An 18,157-nucleotide genomic window follows, 5' to 3' on the forward strand; every position below is an offset into this window, starting at 1 on the left:
GAAAGAAGGAAGAAGTGTGCACTGAGATTGATCTTAAGCCATTAGTATTTGTTGCACAATAAAGCCCTTCATGTAACAAAGCTCAACACGCTAGAAATAACAAGAGTTAATACTAACACAGTTCAGAAAACCTCCTGCAATTTACACAATTTCTGAAATGGTGAGTCCCAGTATACCCACAATAATCAAAGAAAGTCAGAAGTTCAAATAAATTCAAAATTGTCAGGAACAAGTCAGAAAGATACCAATTTAGTCTTATTCCAAAATGGTGTGGGCCCTCGCTGTATAAATTTCGCAACTTACGTATTTCATAATACACAGTGTGTAACATAAAACTTTGAATTAACATTACCCTTCCTTCAATATTCGACCCTTAACGACCCTATTACCTGTTGAATTTATCTGTCTATTTTTGTTAGTACACGATTGTTACTGGTTTGCATAGGTAAAAACAATGACTGCAGATGCTGGAAACCAGATTCTGGATTTGTGGTGCTGAAGAGCACAGCAGTTCAGGCAGCATCCGAGGAGCAGTAAAATTGATGTTTCGGGCAAGAGCCCTTCATCAGGAATACAGGCAGAGAGCCTGAAGGGTGGAGAGATAAGTGAGAGGAGGGTGGGAGTGGGGAGAATGTAGCATAGAGTACAATAGGCGAGTGGGGGAGGGGATGAAGGTGATAGGTCGGGGAGGTGGGGGCAGGGAGGAGGGGGAGGGTGGAATGGATAGGTGGAAAAGAAGATAGGCAGGTAGGAAAAGTCATGGGGACAGGGCTGAGCTAGAAGTTTGGAACTGGGGTGAGGTGGGGGAAGGAGAAATGAGGCAACTGTTGAAGTCCACATTGATGCCCTGGGGTTGAGGTGTTCCAAGGCGGAAGATGAGGCATTCTTCCTCCAGGTGTCTGGTAGTGAGGGAGCGGCGGTGAAGGAGGCCCAGGACCTCCATGTCCTCGGCAGAGTGGGAGGGGGGAGTTGAAATGTTGGGCCACAGGGCGGCATGTTTGATTGGTGCGGGTGTCCCAAAGATGTTCCCTAAAGCGCTCTGCTAGGAGGCGTCCAGTGTCCGCAGTGTAGAGGAGACCGTGTAGGGAGCAACGGATACAATAAATGATATCGGTGGATGCGCAGGTAAAACTTTGATGGATGTGGGAGGCTCCTTTAGGGCCTTGGATGAAGGTGAGGGAGGAGATGTGGGCACAGGTTTTGCAATTCCTGCGGTGGCAGGGGAAGGTGCCAGGATGGGAGGGTGGGTTGTAGGGGGCCGTGGACCTGACCAGGTAGACATGGAGGGAACGGTCTTTGCGGAAGGCAGAAAGGGGTGGGGAGGGAAATATATCCGGGTTGGTGGGGTCTGTTTGGAGGTTAAAGATGCCCTCCAATGCATCTCGTCCACATCCCGCACCTCCGCCCTCAGACCCCACCCCTCCAACCCTAACAAGGACAGAACGCCCCTGGTGCTCACCTTCCACCCTACCAACCTTCGCATAAACCAAATCATCCAACGACATTTCCACCACCTCCAAACAGACCCCACCACCAGGGATATATTTCCCTCCCCACCCTTTCCACCTTCCGCAAAGACCGTTCCCTCCGTGACTACCTGGTCAGGTCCACGCCCCCCTACAACCCACCCTCCCATCCTGACACCCACACCAACCTCATGTAGTCTCCCTCTACATTGGGGAGACTGGATGCCTTCTAACAGAGCGCTTTAGGAAACATCTCCGGGACACCCACACCAACCAACCCACCGCCCTGTGGCCCAACATTTCAACTCCCCCTCCCACTCTGCCAAGGACATGGAGGTCCTGGGCCTCCTTCACCGCTGCTCCCTCACCACCAGACACCTGGAGGAAGAACGCCTCATCTTCCGCCTTCGAACACTTCAACCCCAGGGCATCAATGTGGACTTCACCAGTTGCCTCATTTCCCCTTCCCCCACCTCACCCCAGTTCCAAACTTCCAGCTCAGCCCTGTCCCCATGACTTTTCCTACCTGCCTATCTTCTTTTCCACCTATCCATTCCACCCTCCCACCCGAACTATCGTACTCTATGCTACTTTCTCCCCACCCCCACCCTCCTCTCATTTATCTCTCCATCCTTCAGGCTCTCTGTCTGTATTCCTGATGAAGGGCTTTTCCCCTAAACGTCGATTTTACTGCTCCTCAGATGCTGTCTGAACTGCTCGCTCTTCCAGCATCACTAATCCAGAATCTGGTTTGCATAATCTTATCCTGATTACAGTTAATAATTTTTTGGATGCAATTCAGCCTTCATGCTGTGAACCTATAACTTAAATAAAACTTTATTATTCTGAGATTCAGACTCGTCAATAGGAATGGCTTAGGGTATTTGCGCTTACAAATGTTAAGATGATAGAGGCGTACTGTATCGTTAAGAGTGTTGAAGGACTTATCAAGCACACAGTGTGCTGCAGAATTTACAATAACAATGTAACATTTGGTCCAGCAGGTAGCAGTACCTGAGTTGCAATGAGACAAAAACAATTTCAAATTTGGCCAGTTTCAATTATGCCCCAAGATACTAAACTCCAATCAAGTTTGAATTTGGTCTTTTGACAATAATAGAACCAATGAAATGATCTGATGCTTTGAGAAAAATTGAACAATTGGGGAAGAATTGCCAAGCCACCAACATATGCAGACTGCCACAAAATAGCTATCTCTACCAAGGACCTGTGAAACAGAAACCCTAAGAAGTAGTGAAGACGACAGAGGAAGATACAAAGAAAAGATTCAACAGCTAGTTGGCTTTGAACTTTGAATTCTTTGGGAAACCTTAATGGTGGGGGTGGAGGAAGTGTTTAATCAGACCAGTATTATAAAAAGGGGAAAGTAAAAGAGAGAAAGGAGTTATAAATAGTTGTTAGTTAATTATTCTCTGTTAGACTTTTTAAAAAAGTTGTTAATTTTTACTTTAAATAATGACCTTTGAAATAGTTCTTGGCCTCTCGAATTTGAACACATTACAGCATGGGTTAAGTCATTTCTATGTTGCTAGTTTAAATTAGCAAGGGGGGGGGGGGGTTACCCAGTGTTGTAACACAAAAAAAAACTTCACCTACTACATTCAACGTTTGTTCATCGCATTCTACTCAATAAGTTACAGAACAGAAATTAAAGCAGATTGGTTGAATTGAACATTCTGTTCAAGTCAAACAGCCCATGTTGGTAGCTATGTTTGAAATAAGTAGTAGTCCTGTTCCCATATGTTTGAGCTGCTCTCAAATCCTTTCATTTCTTTTCCCTTCAACCAAAAAAGGGTCCCAATCTTTGTCCTAAATCTCAAACTTAAATCTTGTTTACGTCTCATTGACCTCCCTTGTAATACTATCTACCCCATCACCAATTTTCATCATTTGAGTTACCTCTATTATATCATGCATAATTTGTTTAGCTCAAACAAAAAAAATTCTCTCATTTGCAAATGTGCATTACATATCCAAAAAGGTGCAAATGAAAATAAACAAAGTCATTTGCAGTGCAGGTATACAGAACTGTTTTTAATGGAAAACAGGAACAGAGCGCTCAAATTCTTAAAATAGCAATTCCACAGAACCAGTTTGTGATCTCCAACATGAATAGCAAAGAACATTCGAATGAACTCACCTCAGTTCATTGAGACTTTGTAGCTTTAAAAAAAAAAGGGACACACTGGCACATCAGGCTAACAACAACTTTTCATATAACAATCTCTAGGCTGACTTGAAGGCTTCCGTGGCTTCTTCACCCCATTGCTTTGATATATATTGGTGCTGGCAGATTTGATCATTTATTGTCATAATTCACCATGGTACTGCATTGGAAATCAGTGCACTATTCCCAGAGTCATCACAAATGTCAGAATTTAATTAAATCACCAAATTGACAATTTTACCTAATTGTCAAATTCATGTTAAAAGAATATGCAAACTAGATAGAGTCAGAGATGTACAGCACGGGAACAGACCCTTCGGTCCAACTCGTCCATGCTGACCAGATATCCCAACCCAATCTAGTCCCACCTGTCAGCACCTGGCCCATATCCCTCCAAATCCTTCCTATTCATATACCCATCCAGATGCCTTTTAAATGTTGCAATTGTACTAGCCTCCACCACTTCCTCTGGCAGCTCATTCCATACATGCACCACCCTCTGCGTGAAAAGGTTGCCCCTTCGGTCTCTTTTATATCTTTCCCCTCTCGCCCTCAACCTAGGCCCTCTAGTTCTGGACTCCCCCATCCCAGGGAAGAGACTTTTGTCTATTTATCTTATCCATGGCCCTCATGATTTTATAAACCTCTATAAAGGTCACTCCTCAGTCTCCGACGCTCCTGGGAAAACAGCCCCAGCCTGTTCAGCTTTTCCAAGCCTGGCAACATCCTTGCCTTACCAAATACACGTACATCCTGTCCCTCAGGACTCCCTCCAACAACTTGCCTACCACCTACTTCAAGGAGAAAGTGAGGACTGCAGATGCTGGAGATCAGAGCTGAAAATGTGTTGCTGGAAAAGCACAGCAGGTCAGGCAACATCCAAGGAACAGGAGAATCCTGAAGAAGGGCTTATGCCCGAAACGTCGATTCTCCTGTTCCTTGGATGCTGCCTGACCTGCAGTGCATTTCCAGCAAAACATTTTCACCACCGACATCAGGTTTACTGGTCTACAGTTCCTTGGCTTGTCCTTACCATCCTTCTTAAATAGTGGCACCATATCAGCCAACCTCCATTCTTTGGGCACCTCACCTGTGACTATCGATGATACAAATATCTCAGCAAGGGGCCCAGCAATAACTTCCCTACATTCCCACAGGGTTCTAGGGTACACCTGATCAGGTCCTGGGGATATATCCACTTTTATGTCTTTCAAGACATCCAGCACTTTCTCCTGCCATTTTTCAAGATGTCACCATCTATTTCCCTGCATTCCATATCTTCAATGTCCTTTTTCACAGTAAACACTGAACCAAAATACGTGTTTAGTATCTCCCCCATCTCCTGCGGTTCCACATAAAGGCCATCTTGCTGATCTTTGAGGGGCCCTATTCTCTCCCTAGTTACCCTTTTGTCCTTAATGTATTTGTAAAAGCCCTTTGGATTCTCCTTAACTCTATTTGCCAAAGCTATCTCATGTCCCCTTTCTGCCCTCCTGATTTCCCTCTTAAAGTATACTCCTACTGCCTTTATACTCTAAGGATTCACTCGATCTTTCTTGTCTATACCTTACACATTCTTCCTTCTTTTTCTTAACCAAACCTTCAATTTCTTTAGCATCTAGCATTCCCTGCACCCACCAGCCTTTCCTTTCACCCTAACAGGAATATATTGTCTCTGAACTCTCATTTCTGAAGGCTTCCCATTTTCCAGCTGTTCCTTTACCTGTGAACATCTGCCCCCAATCAGTTTCCAAAGTTCTTACCCAGTACGATCAAAATTGGCCTTTCTCCAATTTAGAACTTCAACTTTTAGATCTGGTCTATCCTTTTCCACCAATATTGTAAAACTAATAGAATTATGGTCGCTGGCCCTGAAGTGCTCCCTCACTGACACCTCAGTCACCTACCCTGCCTTATTTCCCAAGAGTAGGTCAAGTTTTGCACCTTGTCTAGTATATACATCCACATACTGAATCAGAAAATTTTCTTGTACACACTTAAATTCCTCTCCACCCAAACCCTTAACACTGCAGCAGTCTCAGTCTATATTTGGAAAGTTAAAATCCCCTACCATAACCACCCTATTATTCTTACAGATAACTGAGATGTCCTTATAAATCTGTTTCTCAATTTCCCTCTGACTATTACGGGGTCTATAATACAATCCCAATAAGGTGATCACCCCCTTCTTATTTCTCAGTTCCACCCAAATAACTTGCCTGGATGTATTTCTGGGAATATCCTCCCTCATTACAGCTGTGATGCTATCCTTTATCAAAAATGCCACTCCCCCTCCTCTCTTGCCTCCCTTTCTGTCCTTCCTGTGGCATTTGTATCCTGGAACATTAAGCTGCCAGTCCTGTCCATCCATGAGCCACGTTTCTGTAATTGCTATGAAATCCCAGTCCCATGTTCCTAACCATACCCTGAGTTCATCTGCCTTCCCTGTTAGGCCTCTTGCATTGAAATAAATGCAGTTTAATTTATCAGTCCTACCTTTTTCTCTGCTTTGCCCCTGCCTGCCCTGACTGTTTGACTTGCTTCTTTTCTCAACTGTACCAGTCTGAGATTGATCTCTTTCCTCACTATCTCCCTGGGTTCCACCCCCGCACCTTAATAGTCTAAGGTGAGCAGCTCCCTGCCAGTATATTAGTCCCCTTCCAACTCAGGTGCAATCCGTCCTTGTACAGGTCACTTCTACCCCAGAAGAGATTCCAATGATCCAAAATGTGAATCCGTCTCCCATACACCAGCTCCTCAGCCATGCATTCAGCTGCTTTATCCTCCTATTCCTGCCATCACTAGTTCCCAGCTCCGGCAGTAACCCAGATACCACTGTGCTCGAGGATCTCCTTTTTGAATTCCTGCCTAACTCTCTGCATTCTCCCTTTAGAATCCCATCCTTTTGCCTTCCGATGTCATTAGTTCTAATGTGTACAATTACCTCCTGCTGGGCCCTCTCCCCCTTGAGAACTTTCTGCACCCTCTGGGACATTCTTGATTCTGGCACCAGGGAAACAACACAACATTTTGATTTTTCACTGCTGACCACAGAAATGTCTATCTATGCCTCGGACTAGAGAGCACCCTAACACAATTGACCTCTTGGAACCCAAAGTAACCCTCATTGCATTAGAGCCAGTCTTGATACTAGAAACTTGGCTGTTCTTGCTACATTCCCCTTTGAATACATCACCCCCTACGTTTTCAAAAACAGCATACTTATAGAGTCAGAGAGATGTACAGCATGGAAACAGACCCTTCGGTCCAACCCATCCATGCCAACCGGATATCCCAACCCAATCTAGTCCCACCTGTCAGGACCCGGCCCATATCCCTCCAAACCCTATCTATTCATAAACCCAGCCAAATGCCTCTTAAATGTTGCAATTGTACCAGCCTCCACCACTTCCTCTGGCAGCTCATTCCACACATGTACCACCCTCTGTGTGAAAATGCTACCCCATAGGTCTCTTATATCTTTCCCCTCTCACCCTAAATCTATGCCCTCTAATTTTGGTATCACTGACCCCAGGGAAAAGACTTTGGCTATTTAACCCTATCCATGCCCCACATGATTTTGTAAATCTCTATAAGGTCACCTCTCAGCCTTCAACGCTCCAGGGAAAACAGCTCCAGCCTGTTAAGCCTCTCCCTATAACTCAAATCCTCCAACCCTGGCAACATCCTTGTAAATCTTTTCTGAACCCTTTCAAGTTTTGCAACATCTTTCCGATGGAAGGAGACCAGAATTGCATGCAATATTCCAATAGTGGCCTAACTAATGTCCTGTACAGCCGCAACATGACCTCCCAACTCCTGTACTCAATACTCTGACCAATACTTGTTTGAAATGGGGATAGCCACAGAAGACTCCTGCACCACCTGCCTATATCGCTTACCTTTCCTGGAGTTCACTCATCTATGTGACTGTATCTGCAACTTTTCTCCCTTCCAATAACTGCCATCCATCACATCTGCTTGCACTTGTAAATTCCTCATTGTCTCTGTCTCTCCACCCAATCCATTTGATCTGACAGGATTTGCGATCAACAGCATTTATTGCACATATAATCCTCAGTAACAGGTAAGCTCTCCCTGAATTCCCAAATCTGACAAAAAGAGCATGTCACTCTACTAAAGGCCATTTTTGCTCCTTTCAATCTACAGACCCAGAAAATAGTATCGTCTTATTCCCCTACAAAACACTGCTCCTGGCTAACTTAATACTTATGGCTTGTACTTTTAAGTTTAATCAAGAGACATATCACTGTAAAACATAAAATCAAGAAAGAACTCACTCTACTCACTACTACAGACTTACTGTAAGGCCACACTTAAAAAATATTCATTTATCAGTTTCTGTGCTGTGACCTCTCCCAAACAGGTTCCTCCAAGATTAGTTGTGAATTTCACTGTTAAATTTTCCCAGATACACTCGTGTCCCGCAATACATGAATTCAAACTACAAAGGCAGTAACTGTACAGATTCACTGCTGTGTCACGGAGCAATGTGGGTTTACAATAAACTATATTCCTGTTAATAAACTGTTTTCTTTTTAAACAAATGGCAAGAAAGGAAATTGGATTGCTCATCTATAACTCTACAATTTAAGCTCTACCACTTTCCAAAAAATTTCATACACATACAAACAGACAAAAGAGACAAGATACACATTGTGGGTGGAAAGGGGGTACAAAAAAAAAGGTCAGAGAAGCACAATTCTGGTAACAGTCCAGAACACAGACAGACAGTCAGTTGTTTTCTTTCGTTTTTCTTCCGACTCATTCTAATTATTTGCTAATGATGCAAGGTTGTGGATACACCAATTCTCAGTCTTTCATTCACTGTTAAAGATTCACCCTCTCAGTACCTTGGAGGGTGAATCAGAGGCTTTGCAGAGAGAAATAAACACACAAAGAAAAGGCGAGGGCGACAGTAGTTAGGTACTAGGGATTTTTACTGCCACACAGAAAGGAGCGAGGATAGATGATTTCTCTTTGCAAGCTGGGTGTTTCTGCTGTAATGTCCACACTCAAGGATGTAGCCATCTGACCAGGTATCAAGTGGTTGTTACTGTGCTGAACTCTCTTGAGCCCACAACAACTGATCCTGATTAAAAAGGCAATCAATCAATAAACTGTCTCTGGACAAAATTACACTAAACACAACTGGCAGTGCCATTCTACCTGGAATGGCATCCAATTGCTTAAGTAAGGCAACATTGTCAATAAAACTCACAGTATTCCAGCAAGCTATTTTTAAAACTACAAGTATCTTCTTACACAGCTTCTTTGGTTTAAAATAATATTTTCTCCATTTTTAGTTCAGCCCAAAAAAAAGGTCCGCACATTATCCCATTAATAAGTTCCAGAATATGAAAAGCCATTTTGGCCTGGTGGTATTATCACTGGACTGGTAATCTAGAGATGCAGGTAATGCTCTGAGGACATGGGTTTGAATCCCACCACAACAGATAGTGGAATGTGAATTATATGAAAAACATCTGGAATTAAGAATTGAATGATGACCACGAAGCCACTAATGATTATCAGAAAACCCCTTTTGGTTCACTAATATCTTTTAGGGAAGGAAACTGCCATTCTTATTTGGTCTGACCCACATGTGACTCCTGACCCATAACAATGTGGTTGTTCACAATTGTTCTGTGGGCAATTAGGAATGACCAATGAATGCTGGCCTAGCCAGAGACACCCACATCTCCATGAATGAATTTTTTAAAAATGACATAGTAGGACAGCCTCTATAAGGACATCTGCTTCTGTGATTGCAAAGTCACTCAATGCAGACTGTTATTCATTTGTAGGAAGTAGAACCTGCTGGCAACTGCTTGACCTTAACTGCCCCAAGAATGTGGTGCTGAGCCAACTTCTTGAAATGCTGCAATAGGAGGTTCTTTTACACTGGTTTGGTCCAAATGAATGGCTTCTTGTGCTTTTGTAAAGGAATTAAGAATCAAATCACATTTCTATTTCATATAGAGTCAGAGATGTACAGCATGGAAACAGACCCTTCGGTCCAACCCGTCCATGCCAACCAGATATCCCAACCCAATCTAGTCTCACCTGTCAGCACCTGGCCCATATCACTCCAAACCCTTCCTATTCATATACCCTCCAAATGCCTCTTAAATGTTGCAATTGTACCAGCCTCCACCACTTCCTCTGCCAGCTTATTCCATACATGTACCACTCTCTGTGTGAAAAGGTTGCCTCTTAGGTATCTTTTATATCTTTCCCCTCTCACCCTAAACCTATGCCCTCTAGTTCTGGACTCCCCGACCCCAGGGAAAAGACTTTGCCTATTTACCCTATCCTTGCCCATCATAATTTTGTAAACCTCTAGAAGATCATCCCTCAGCCTCCAACGCTCCAGGGAAAACAGCCTCAGCCTGTTCAGCCTCTCCCTATAGCTCAAATCCTCCAACCCTGGCAACATCCTTGTAAATCTTTTCTGAACCCTTTCAAGTTTCACAACATCTTTCCGATATGAAGGAGACCAAAATTGCATACACAGTTCCAACAGTGGCCTAACCAATGGATTTCATTCCCTAAAATGGTATTATCGAATCAAATGGATGTTTTCAACCAGATATTTTCATGGCTACCATTACTGAAACTAGCTTTCAATTCCAGATTTATTTAATGAAATTTTAAGTTCCCCAGCTGTCAAAGTGGGATTAGAACATCTGATGTAGGTACAGAAACAGGTCATTGGTCTTTTATGCCTAGTCTGCCATTCAACAAGATCATGGATGGTCTTCACCTCAATGCCACATTTGTACACAATGGTCATATCCCTTAATATTAAAAATCTATCAACTTTGTCCTGAATACACTCAATGGCTGAGCATCAACACCCCTTGGAATAGACTCTAGACATTTACAGCCACTTGAGAAAAATGGATGATTAAAAATCTATTGTTCCATGTTCTAGATTTCAAGTTCAGGGAGAAATAGATTAGATTAGATTACAGTGTGGAAACAGGCCCTTCGGCCCAACAAGTCCACACCGACCCACCGAAGTGCAACCCACCCATACATTTACCCCTTACCGAACACTACGGGCAATTTAGCATGGCCAATTCACCTGACCTGCACATCTTTGGACTGTGGGAGGAAACCGGAGCACCCGGAGGAAACCCACGCAGATACAGGGAGAACGTGCAAACTCCACACAGTCAGTCGCCTGAGGCGGGAATTGGGCCCGGGTCTCCAGCGCTGCGAGGCAGCAGTGCTAGCCACTGTGCCACCCGCATCTGATTTTTGCTATTGCTCCCCTTATCCTGTCAGTTGAACAGTGCCTTCCCAGGGATGAGTTGAGAGAATTCTGATTTTGGAAGCTGGACTTTCCAAGTATTCAGCATCAGGCAGTTGCTTGACTGGACTGTGGTACACTTCTCCCATCTTGGGCTCCAGTCCCTGATTGGTAAAGAGGATTTTTCAGGCAATGACTAGGATGTTCTAAATTTCTTTCTTCTGTGATATCTCAGTCATTTTTGATTTTAATTGCTGTGCCTATTTACAGGCAAGTGGCTTGTTTGGCAACTTCAGAGAGCACCAAGAGGCAGAGGTAAACCATACATTGGCGATAGGATGCTTCCTTTTATGAAGGACAATGAATCAGTGAGGTTTTGACAAAACTTCCTGGTATTTTTCTTCCTGCTTGCTCACAATTTACTGAACTTATTGACCATTTGACAAATATAATAAATACTCAACAATAAATACAATAGTTGACTTTTGAATCTTCAAATAGGGTCATACAGCACAGAAACAGACCGTTCAGTCCAACTAATCCATGCCAACCAAGTTTCCCCAAACTAAATTAGTCTTGCTTGCCTGCATTTTGCCCATATCCCTCCAAACCTTTCCTATTCATGTATCTATCCAAATGTCTTTTCAATGTAAGTACAGAAACAACATTTATCACTTCCTCTGACAGTTCATTCCACATACAAGTCACCAGAGTGGAAAATGTTGCCCTTCAGGTCCCTTTTAAATCTTCCTCCTCACAACTTAAAAATATGCCTCCTAGTTTTGAATGCCCCAACCATAGGGAAAAGACCTTTGCTAGTCACCTAATCAACGCCCCTTATGATTTTATAAGCCTCTATAACGTCACCCTTCTGTCTCCTAAGCTCTAGGGGAAATAGTCCCAGCCTATCTAGTCTCTCCATAAAACTCAAATCTTCCAGTCCCAACAACATCTTGCTAAATCTTTCTGAACCCTCTCCAATTTAATAATATCCTTCTTATAGCAGGGCTACCGGAACTGGACACAGTACTCCAAAAGTGACCTTGGCAACATGGTGACCCAACTCCTATACTCAATGATCTGAACAATGAAAGCAAGTGTGCTAAATGTCTTCTTAACCACCCTGTCTACTTGTGACACAACTTTCAAAGAACTATGTGCGTGAACCTCCTAGATCTCTCTGGTCAGCAACACTACCCAGAGCTGTAACATTAACTATTATAATCCTGCCCTTGTTTGTTTAGCAAAATGCAATACCTCACACTTATCCAAATTAAAACATCATCTGCCACTCCTCAGCCTATTGGCCCAACTGATCAAAATTGCTTTGTAATCCTATATAACCTTCTTCACTGTAGACTTTATCACCAATTTTGGTGTCAGCCGCAAACTTACTAACCATGCTTCCTAAATTCTCAGTGAAACCATTTATACAAGATATTACTTTAGCTTGTTTTCCGAAGAACTAATTGTCAACATCATTCTTTACATATACATCTGGTGATGAAAATTTCCAAATTAAACACCAGACCAGAATTGGACAATATTTATTAGTACATTACTCTTTAGATCTTGGGGCAATAAGTGCAGATTTCAAGAGCATAAATATGTTTCCATTTGTATTGACCAGACTACTTATCAACAAAACCAGGAAACTTCTACATATGAAGATGCCTAGTGTCTGATCAAACTTGATTAATAGTCATGTAATTGTTTTTATGGTTAATTTGCAAATTACATGGATAGGGAAAAACATTTGGTAAAGTGAGTGAGAAAAGAAAAATGTATATTATACATTGTAAACCGAGTACCCTGAAGCGCATAAAAAGAAACTGAATCATAAAATCTTTTCAAGAACAATAGTGTGGTTGCTACTATTACTATCATGAGTTCATACTTCAGGCTTTTGATTTGTAGCACAATAATATAACCGTTCCTGCTCATGTTCTTGAGTGTGACCTTTTTAAGTACAGAACAAACATGAAATAGCACAATCTTTGTCCCATTTGAAATTATCAAAAGTTATGATGCACAAATCAAAAGTACAAAAATTGATGTACTGTAACTTTTGTTTCAAATTTGTAGTAGCAAACTTATGTCTCATATGTTTAAAGAAACCAGAATAAAATGTGCTTATGTTAACTAAAAATATTGAATGAAAACATTACTCTACTTTTGTGAAAATAATCAAACTGCAGGAAGTTACATTGTAGCTCTTTCTGTACTGAGCTCATCATAAAATTAGTTTAATATGCTTGCTATTAACCTATGATCTCTGATGTTATAGATTTTAGGTTTATATCACAGTACATGCATTAATCATTTGTTCTCATTAATCTGTCCAAAGTAATTCAAGACAACCATATGTTTAAAGATTCAGTAATTGTTATTACTGGTCAATAGACTGCATGGAATAATTCAGATTATATGAGACACAATTTCAGATTCACCAAAAGCCAAATTGTTTTTCCTAACTAAAGTAATAGAAATGATATCCTACATAAAAGTGCTCAATAAATATTAGAATAATCCCACGCAATGAACATCTCACATGCACAATATAAAGAAAGGATGGATTATTACTGATACTGATATTTGGGTGTAAAACCTACATTATCCCAAGTTTGATCTTTACAGCTTTTATTTTGTAGTTGTTATTGTTTTTGAAAAGTGGAGCTAAAGAACAAATTTCTTACTGAATAACACTTACGGAAGTACAGTTCAAATGAATTCAGACAGATGTATTTAAAGTCCATTAAAAGAAGGAACTACAAAAAAAAATGAATTATATATAACTGGAAGCATTTAACCTTGAATTGCATCACAAATGGTTTAACATAATATGTAATGTCATCTACAGATATTTACATTTCACCTAGTTGTAACCTACAGAGTTTTTGATTTGATTTACATGTATCGAGGTACAGTGAAAACTTGTGTTTTGCATGCAGTACAAGCAGAGCATACTATACAAAAATCATAGGTCTGAAAGAACAGAGCAAGGAATACAAAGTTATGGCTGTAAAGAAGGTGCACAAAAAGTAAGATTAATATTAAATTTGAAATTGGAGAGGTCCATTCAGAAGTCTAACAACAGCAAGGAAGAAGCTGGCAGCTAGAAGTGCAGATTGAGTCAATGGATGGAAGGTTAGCTTGTGTAATGGACTGGGTTGTGTTCACAACTCCATAGTTTCTTAGGGTCCTGGACAGAGCAGTTGCTATACCAAGCCTGATGCATCCAGCTAGAATGCTTTTGATGGTGCATCTGTGAAAATTGGTGAGTATCCTTACGGAAACTCCAAACTTCCTAAGTGAGTAGTCCAGAACAGATTGTTCATGATCAGTACTCTTAGGAACTTGTCACTATTGACCATCTTCACCTCAGCTCCATTGATATAGATAAGGACATGCCCTCCTCCTTGCTTCCTGAAGTCAATGATCAGCTGTTTAGTTTTGCTGACATTGAGGGAGAGATTATTATCTTTACAACATACCACCAAGCAAGCTATCTCTTTCCTGTATTCTGACTAGTCATTGTTTGAAAGCCAGCCTCTAATAGTGATGTTGTCAGTAAACTTGATGTTCGGATGAAATTTGGCCACACAGTCATGAGCATACAGGGAATCCAGTAATGGACTGATAAAACAGCCTTGTGGGGTGCCAGTGTTGAAGATTGCAGTGTAGGAGATGCAGTTGCGTATCCTCACAGATTGCAGTCTGAGAGTCAGGAAGTCGAGAATCCAGCTGCATAGGGCAGAGCAAAGACTTAGGTCTCAGAGTTTGGAGATTAGTTTGTTTAGGATTATAGTATTGAAGGTGGAGCTGTAGTCAATAGGTTGAAGCTGGACATCAGTATTCTTATTGCCCAGATATTCCAGAATGTATGGCAGATATCATCCCCTAGGTTGGGAGATTTCAAAACTAGGGGACGTATATTTAAGGTGAGGGGAGTAAGATTTAAAATAAAAGACAGGAGGGGCAACATTTTACACAGAGAGTGGTTCATGTATGGAACAAACTTCCAGAGGAGGTGGTGGATGCAGAAACAGTTACAATGTTTAAAAGACATTTGGACATATGCATGAGTGGGAAACATTTGGATGGATGTGGACCAAGCACAGGCAGGTGGGACTGGCTTAGTTTGGGATTATGGTCAGCATAGACTAGTTGGGCTAACTGGTCTGTTTCCATGCTGCATGACTAGGGTTTAAACTTACACATATTTTCAAATGTCTGTTCAATGCAGCTTGAATATTTTTAGTATAGTGAGTAGTGCATTAAAGATTGTTACAAATTGTACAAAGAATGGTTATTTCATGTTTAGGCACAGTGTGCATCACTGATGTTATTTAATATTTACTATTACAGTCATTGCAATTGTAACAGAAACTCAAAATATTTACAGCAGTTGGAGTTTATGTACATTTACTTAGATAACTTATATGCAAAATAATTGGTGATCAGCCAATCGCTGCTTCCTTACTTTATTTCCTTATCCCCTTTGTCAAGTGATATTTTTAATTTTAATACATCATGGAAATACGTTTCCACCACATAAGTTTTCTTTCACAATTCTTTAAATATTTCATACCTTGATAGAAAAAAAGTACAGCGACAGAATCCAATATAACTATATCGTTTATTCGCTGACGTTTTTATATGCAAGCACGAAACCAATAAAAATACTTGCCGTTAAAGAATGTTAGCAATCTTCTTAAAGCTCTGCTGATTTTTTTTTGGGGGGGGGATCATAAAGCATAAATCGTTCTGACAAGCACCTACATGATTTGTTTGGAGTCCCTTCGTTGTAGTCTGCTGTCATCTGACTCTGGAATGCATTGCAATACACCTGCTGCCAAAAGAATGATTGGCAAAGATCCTTTTTTCCCCCTCTCCCTCTCTCATTGGTGTTCGCAACAACGTAAACAGAGATTCATTTTTTTTCAGCTTACTACTAAATTGTGCAACAAACGAGTTACGAGACTCGTCGACCCACACAAACCCTGTTGTTTACAGACTGAATCGGCCGGCTGACAGGTCAATACAGGAACAGCAGGTTAAACGTCAAAGAATGTAATTAAAAAAGCAAACACTACAAGGATTCAGTACAATACCAATAATGACTTAATAAATATAAGTTTTAACTCAAAACATTTCACTCCACAAAGTAAATTCATTCGAACTTAACAAAATGTTGATCAACCTTTGCTCTAAGCGTATGGAGTTTTAAATCGCAAAGGACACAATATATTTTCTAAAACTCTTACCACTTGTCAGTTCATGTTTTATAGTACAGCTCCCTTCCCCGGAGATGTCTCCCATGCTGAGCATAAACCTGTCTAAATTCAATGTTAAAACACGAGTTCGTCAAAGAAACAAAGAAATAAGAAGAAAACTGCACTAAACAACCGGCGACTGCCGTCTGCCCATTCTCTCTTTTCCCGAAAGCAGCTGTCTTTCTACACAGTTTATCTGTTGCATCCTGGGACTTGTAGTTTCCCCTCGACGGTCCCTGTGTTTTGGTCCCTGGGGAACCGCTAGCCTTGGAACTATGTCTCCCAAGAAGCTTTGCACAAAAAACGCATGCTCAGATGTGACGGCACTAAAGCCCCACCCCCATCTTCCCGGATCGAGCTTATTCTCTCATTTTCCTAACAGGAAGAGTCCAATAAATTTCGGGGGGGGGGGGGGGGGGGTGAATTATAAAACACTAGTTGTAAGCTAATTAATTTATTTATAAATTGAAAATGAAGATGAGGTATATAACCAATATATTTCTCTGCTTTCATAAAACCCCCGACGACCAGTTCTAACTTTCTGATTCACATTATCAAGTCGGAATGTCAACATCTGGTGCGAGTAAACTGTCACCGCGCGAGCGATTCTTATAAAAAGAGCTCGAGCGGGAATCGCAAGATGGTCCCTTTGGTGCAGTGATCAAAGGAACCGCAGTTTCAGGAAACTCAGTACGAGTTTAACCAACGCAATACCGCCACATTTCTGATTGAAAAATAGAACTCTAGCTGTATTTCTATTATTTGTTGTTTTATTGTTTTTGATTCACCGCATGACAAGAATTTACCAATGACAGTGATCCGCGTGATGTGGCAATAATTCAGAAAAATCGTGCATTTAAATCTTTACATCATCCTGCATTTACTGTAAACCTGTTTTTTAAAGCAAAATAATTACTTAAAAGAAAATTCCAAAATGAAAAGTGTTCTTGGCGTCACGATAATGCTTTCCATGTCCCTTTGAGAAAACGACAGTTAAGAATGGAACTACCAGAGTAGCAAGAGTTACCGAAAGAGGTTGAAGAGAGAGAAAAAAGAATAAAGTCGACAACAGTATTGAAGACATAGGAGTTGAGCAAGAATGGGTGAGACAGTAAGGCACAAACAAAATTAATATAAATCAAATCACTGCATTATTTACATAAATACGAACAATTACCTGCATTTCAAAAGTAATTCATTATCTGAGATACTTCTTTTCACCAGATAATGCATTCATGCAAATACTCGTTCAGAAAAAAAAGTTGGAATCACGGAATTTTTTATAATTCTTCGGTGAAACTACCCAAATAGTCCAATTCCCCTACTGTTTTCCTATTGTAGTGGTGATCTGCCCAATGGCAGGTATTTTGTTTATTTCTCTATCTATCCAAGTCCTGTGCTTTCTTTCCTTTTCTGTTGCTTGTAAGAGATTATATTTGCAGCTTCATTAGCAGTATGACTAGAGAAAATAGTATCTTTGATTTCCCATCATCATCTTCGTGTGTGCTTAAAGGAAACACATCCTTTTAGGAAACAGAGAAAATAGGAGCAGGAATGAGCCATTTGGGCTTTCCAGCCTGCTGCACCATTCATTATGATCGTGGCTGATTATCCAACTCAATAGACTGTTTCTGCTTTACCCCTCTATTCTTTGATTCCTTAAGCTCCAAGTGCTATGTCTAACTCTTTATTGTAATCATACAATGTTTTGGTCACAACTTCTTTATGTGGTAGCAAATTCCACCAGGATCATCACTTTCTGAATGAAGAAATTTTTCCTCATTTCAGTGCTAAATGTGTACCCATTATCCTTAGACTGTGGCCCCTGGTTCTGGATTCCCTTGTTATTAGAAACATTCTTCCTGCATATATCCAGTCTAGTCCTGATAGAATTTCATTGTTTTTTACGCAAACCTTTCCCCTTCCTGTAAATTCCAGCAAATATAGT

The 18,157-nt window shown here is 41.1% G+C and overlaps 1 protein-coding gene across 3 annotated transcripts in view; it reads right to left on the reverse strand.

Moving 5' to 3' along the window:
- LOC140483047 (ribosomal protein S6 kinase alpha-5-like) overlaps window positions 1–17,402 on the reverse strand; it is a 111,139-nt gene extending 93,737 nt beyond the window's left edge. Inside the window, exon 1 of one of the 3 annotated variants that reach the window (XM_072580947.1) lies at window positions 16,201–16,294. In XM_072580947.1, coding sequence (XP_072437048.1) covers window positions 16,201–16,264 — 64 coding nt within the window. In that variant the 5' untranslated portion in view covers window positions 16,265–16,294. Of the gene's footprint in view, window positions 1–16,200; window positions 16,380–17,386 lie in introns of those variants that run through there. The other 2 variants (XM_072580946.1, XM_072580945.1) reach the window with 2 other exon arrangements.
- Window positions 17,403–18,157: the final 755 nt, after the last annotated feature.

Source organism: Chiloscyllium punctatum, chromosome 11, assembly GCF_047496795.1.
Source record: "Chiloscyllium punctatum isolate Juve2018m chromosome 11, sChiPun1.3, whole genome shotgun sequence".
In the NCBI taxonomy this organism is placed as follows: Eukaryota; Metazoa; Chordata; class Chondrichthyes; order Orectolobiformes; family Hemiscylliidae; genus Chiloscyllium; species Chiloscyllium punctatum.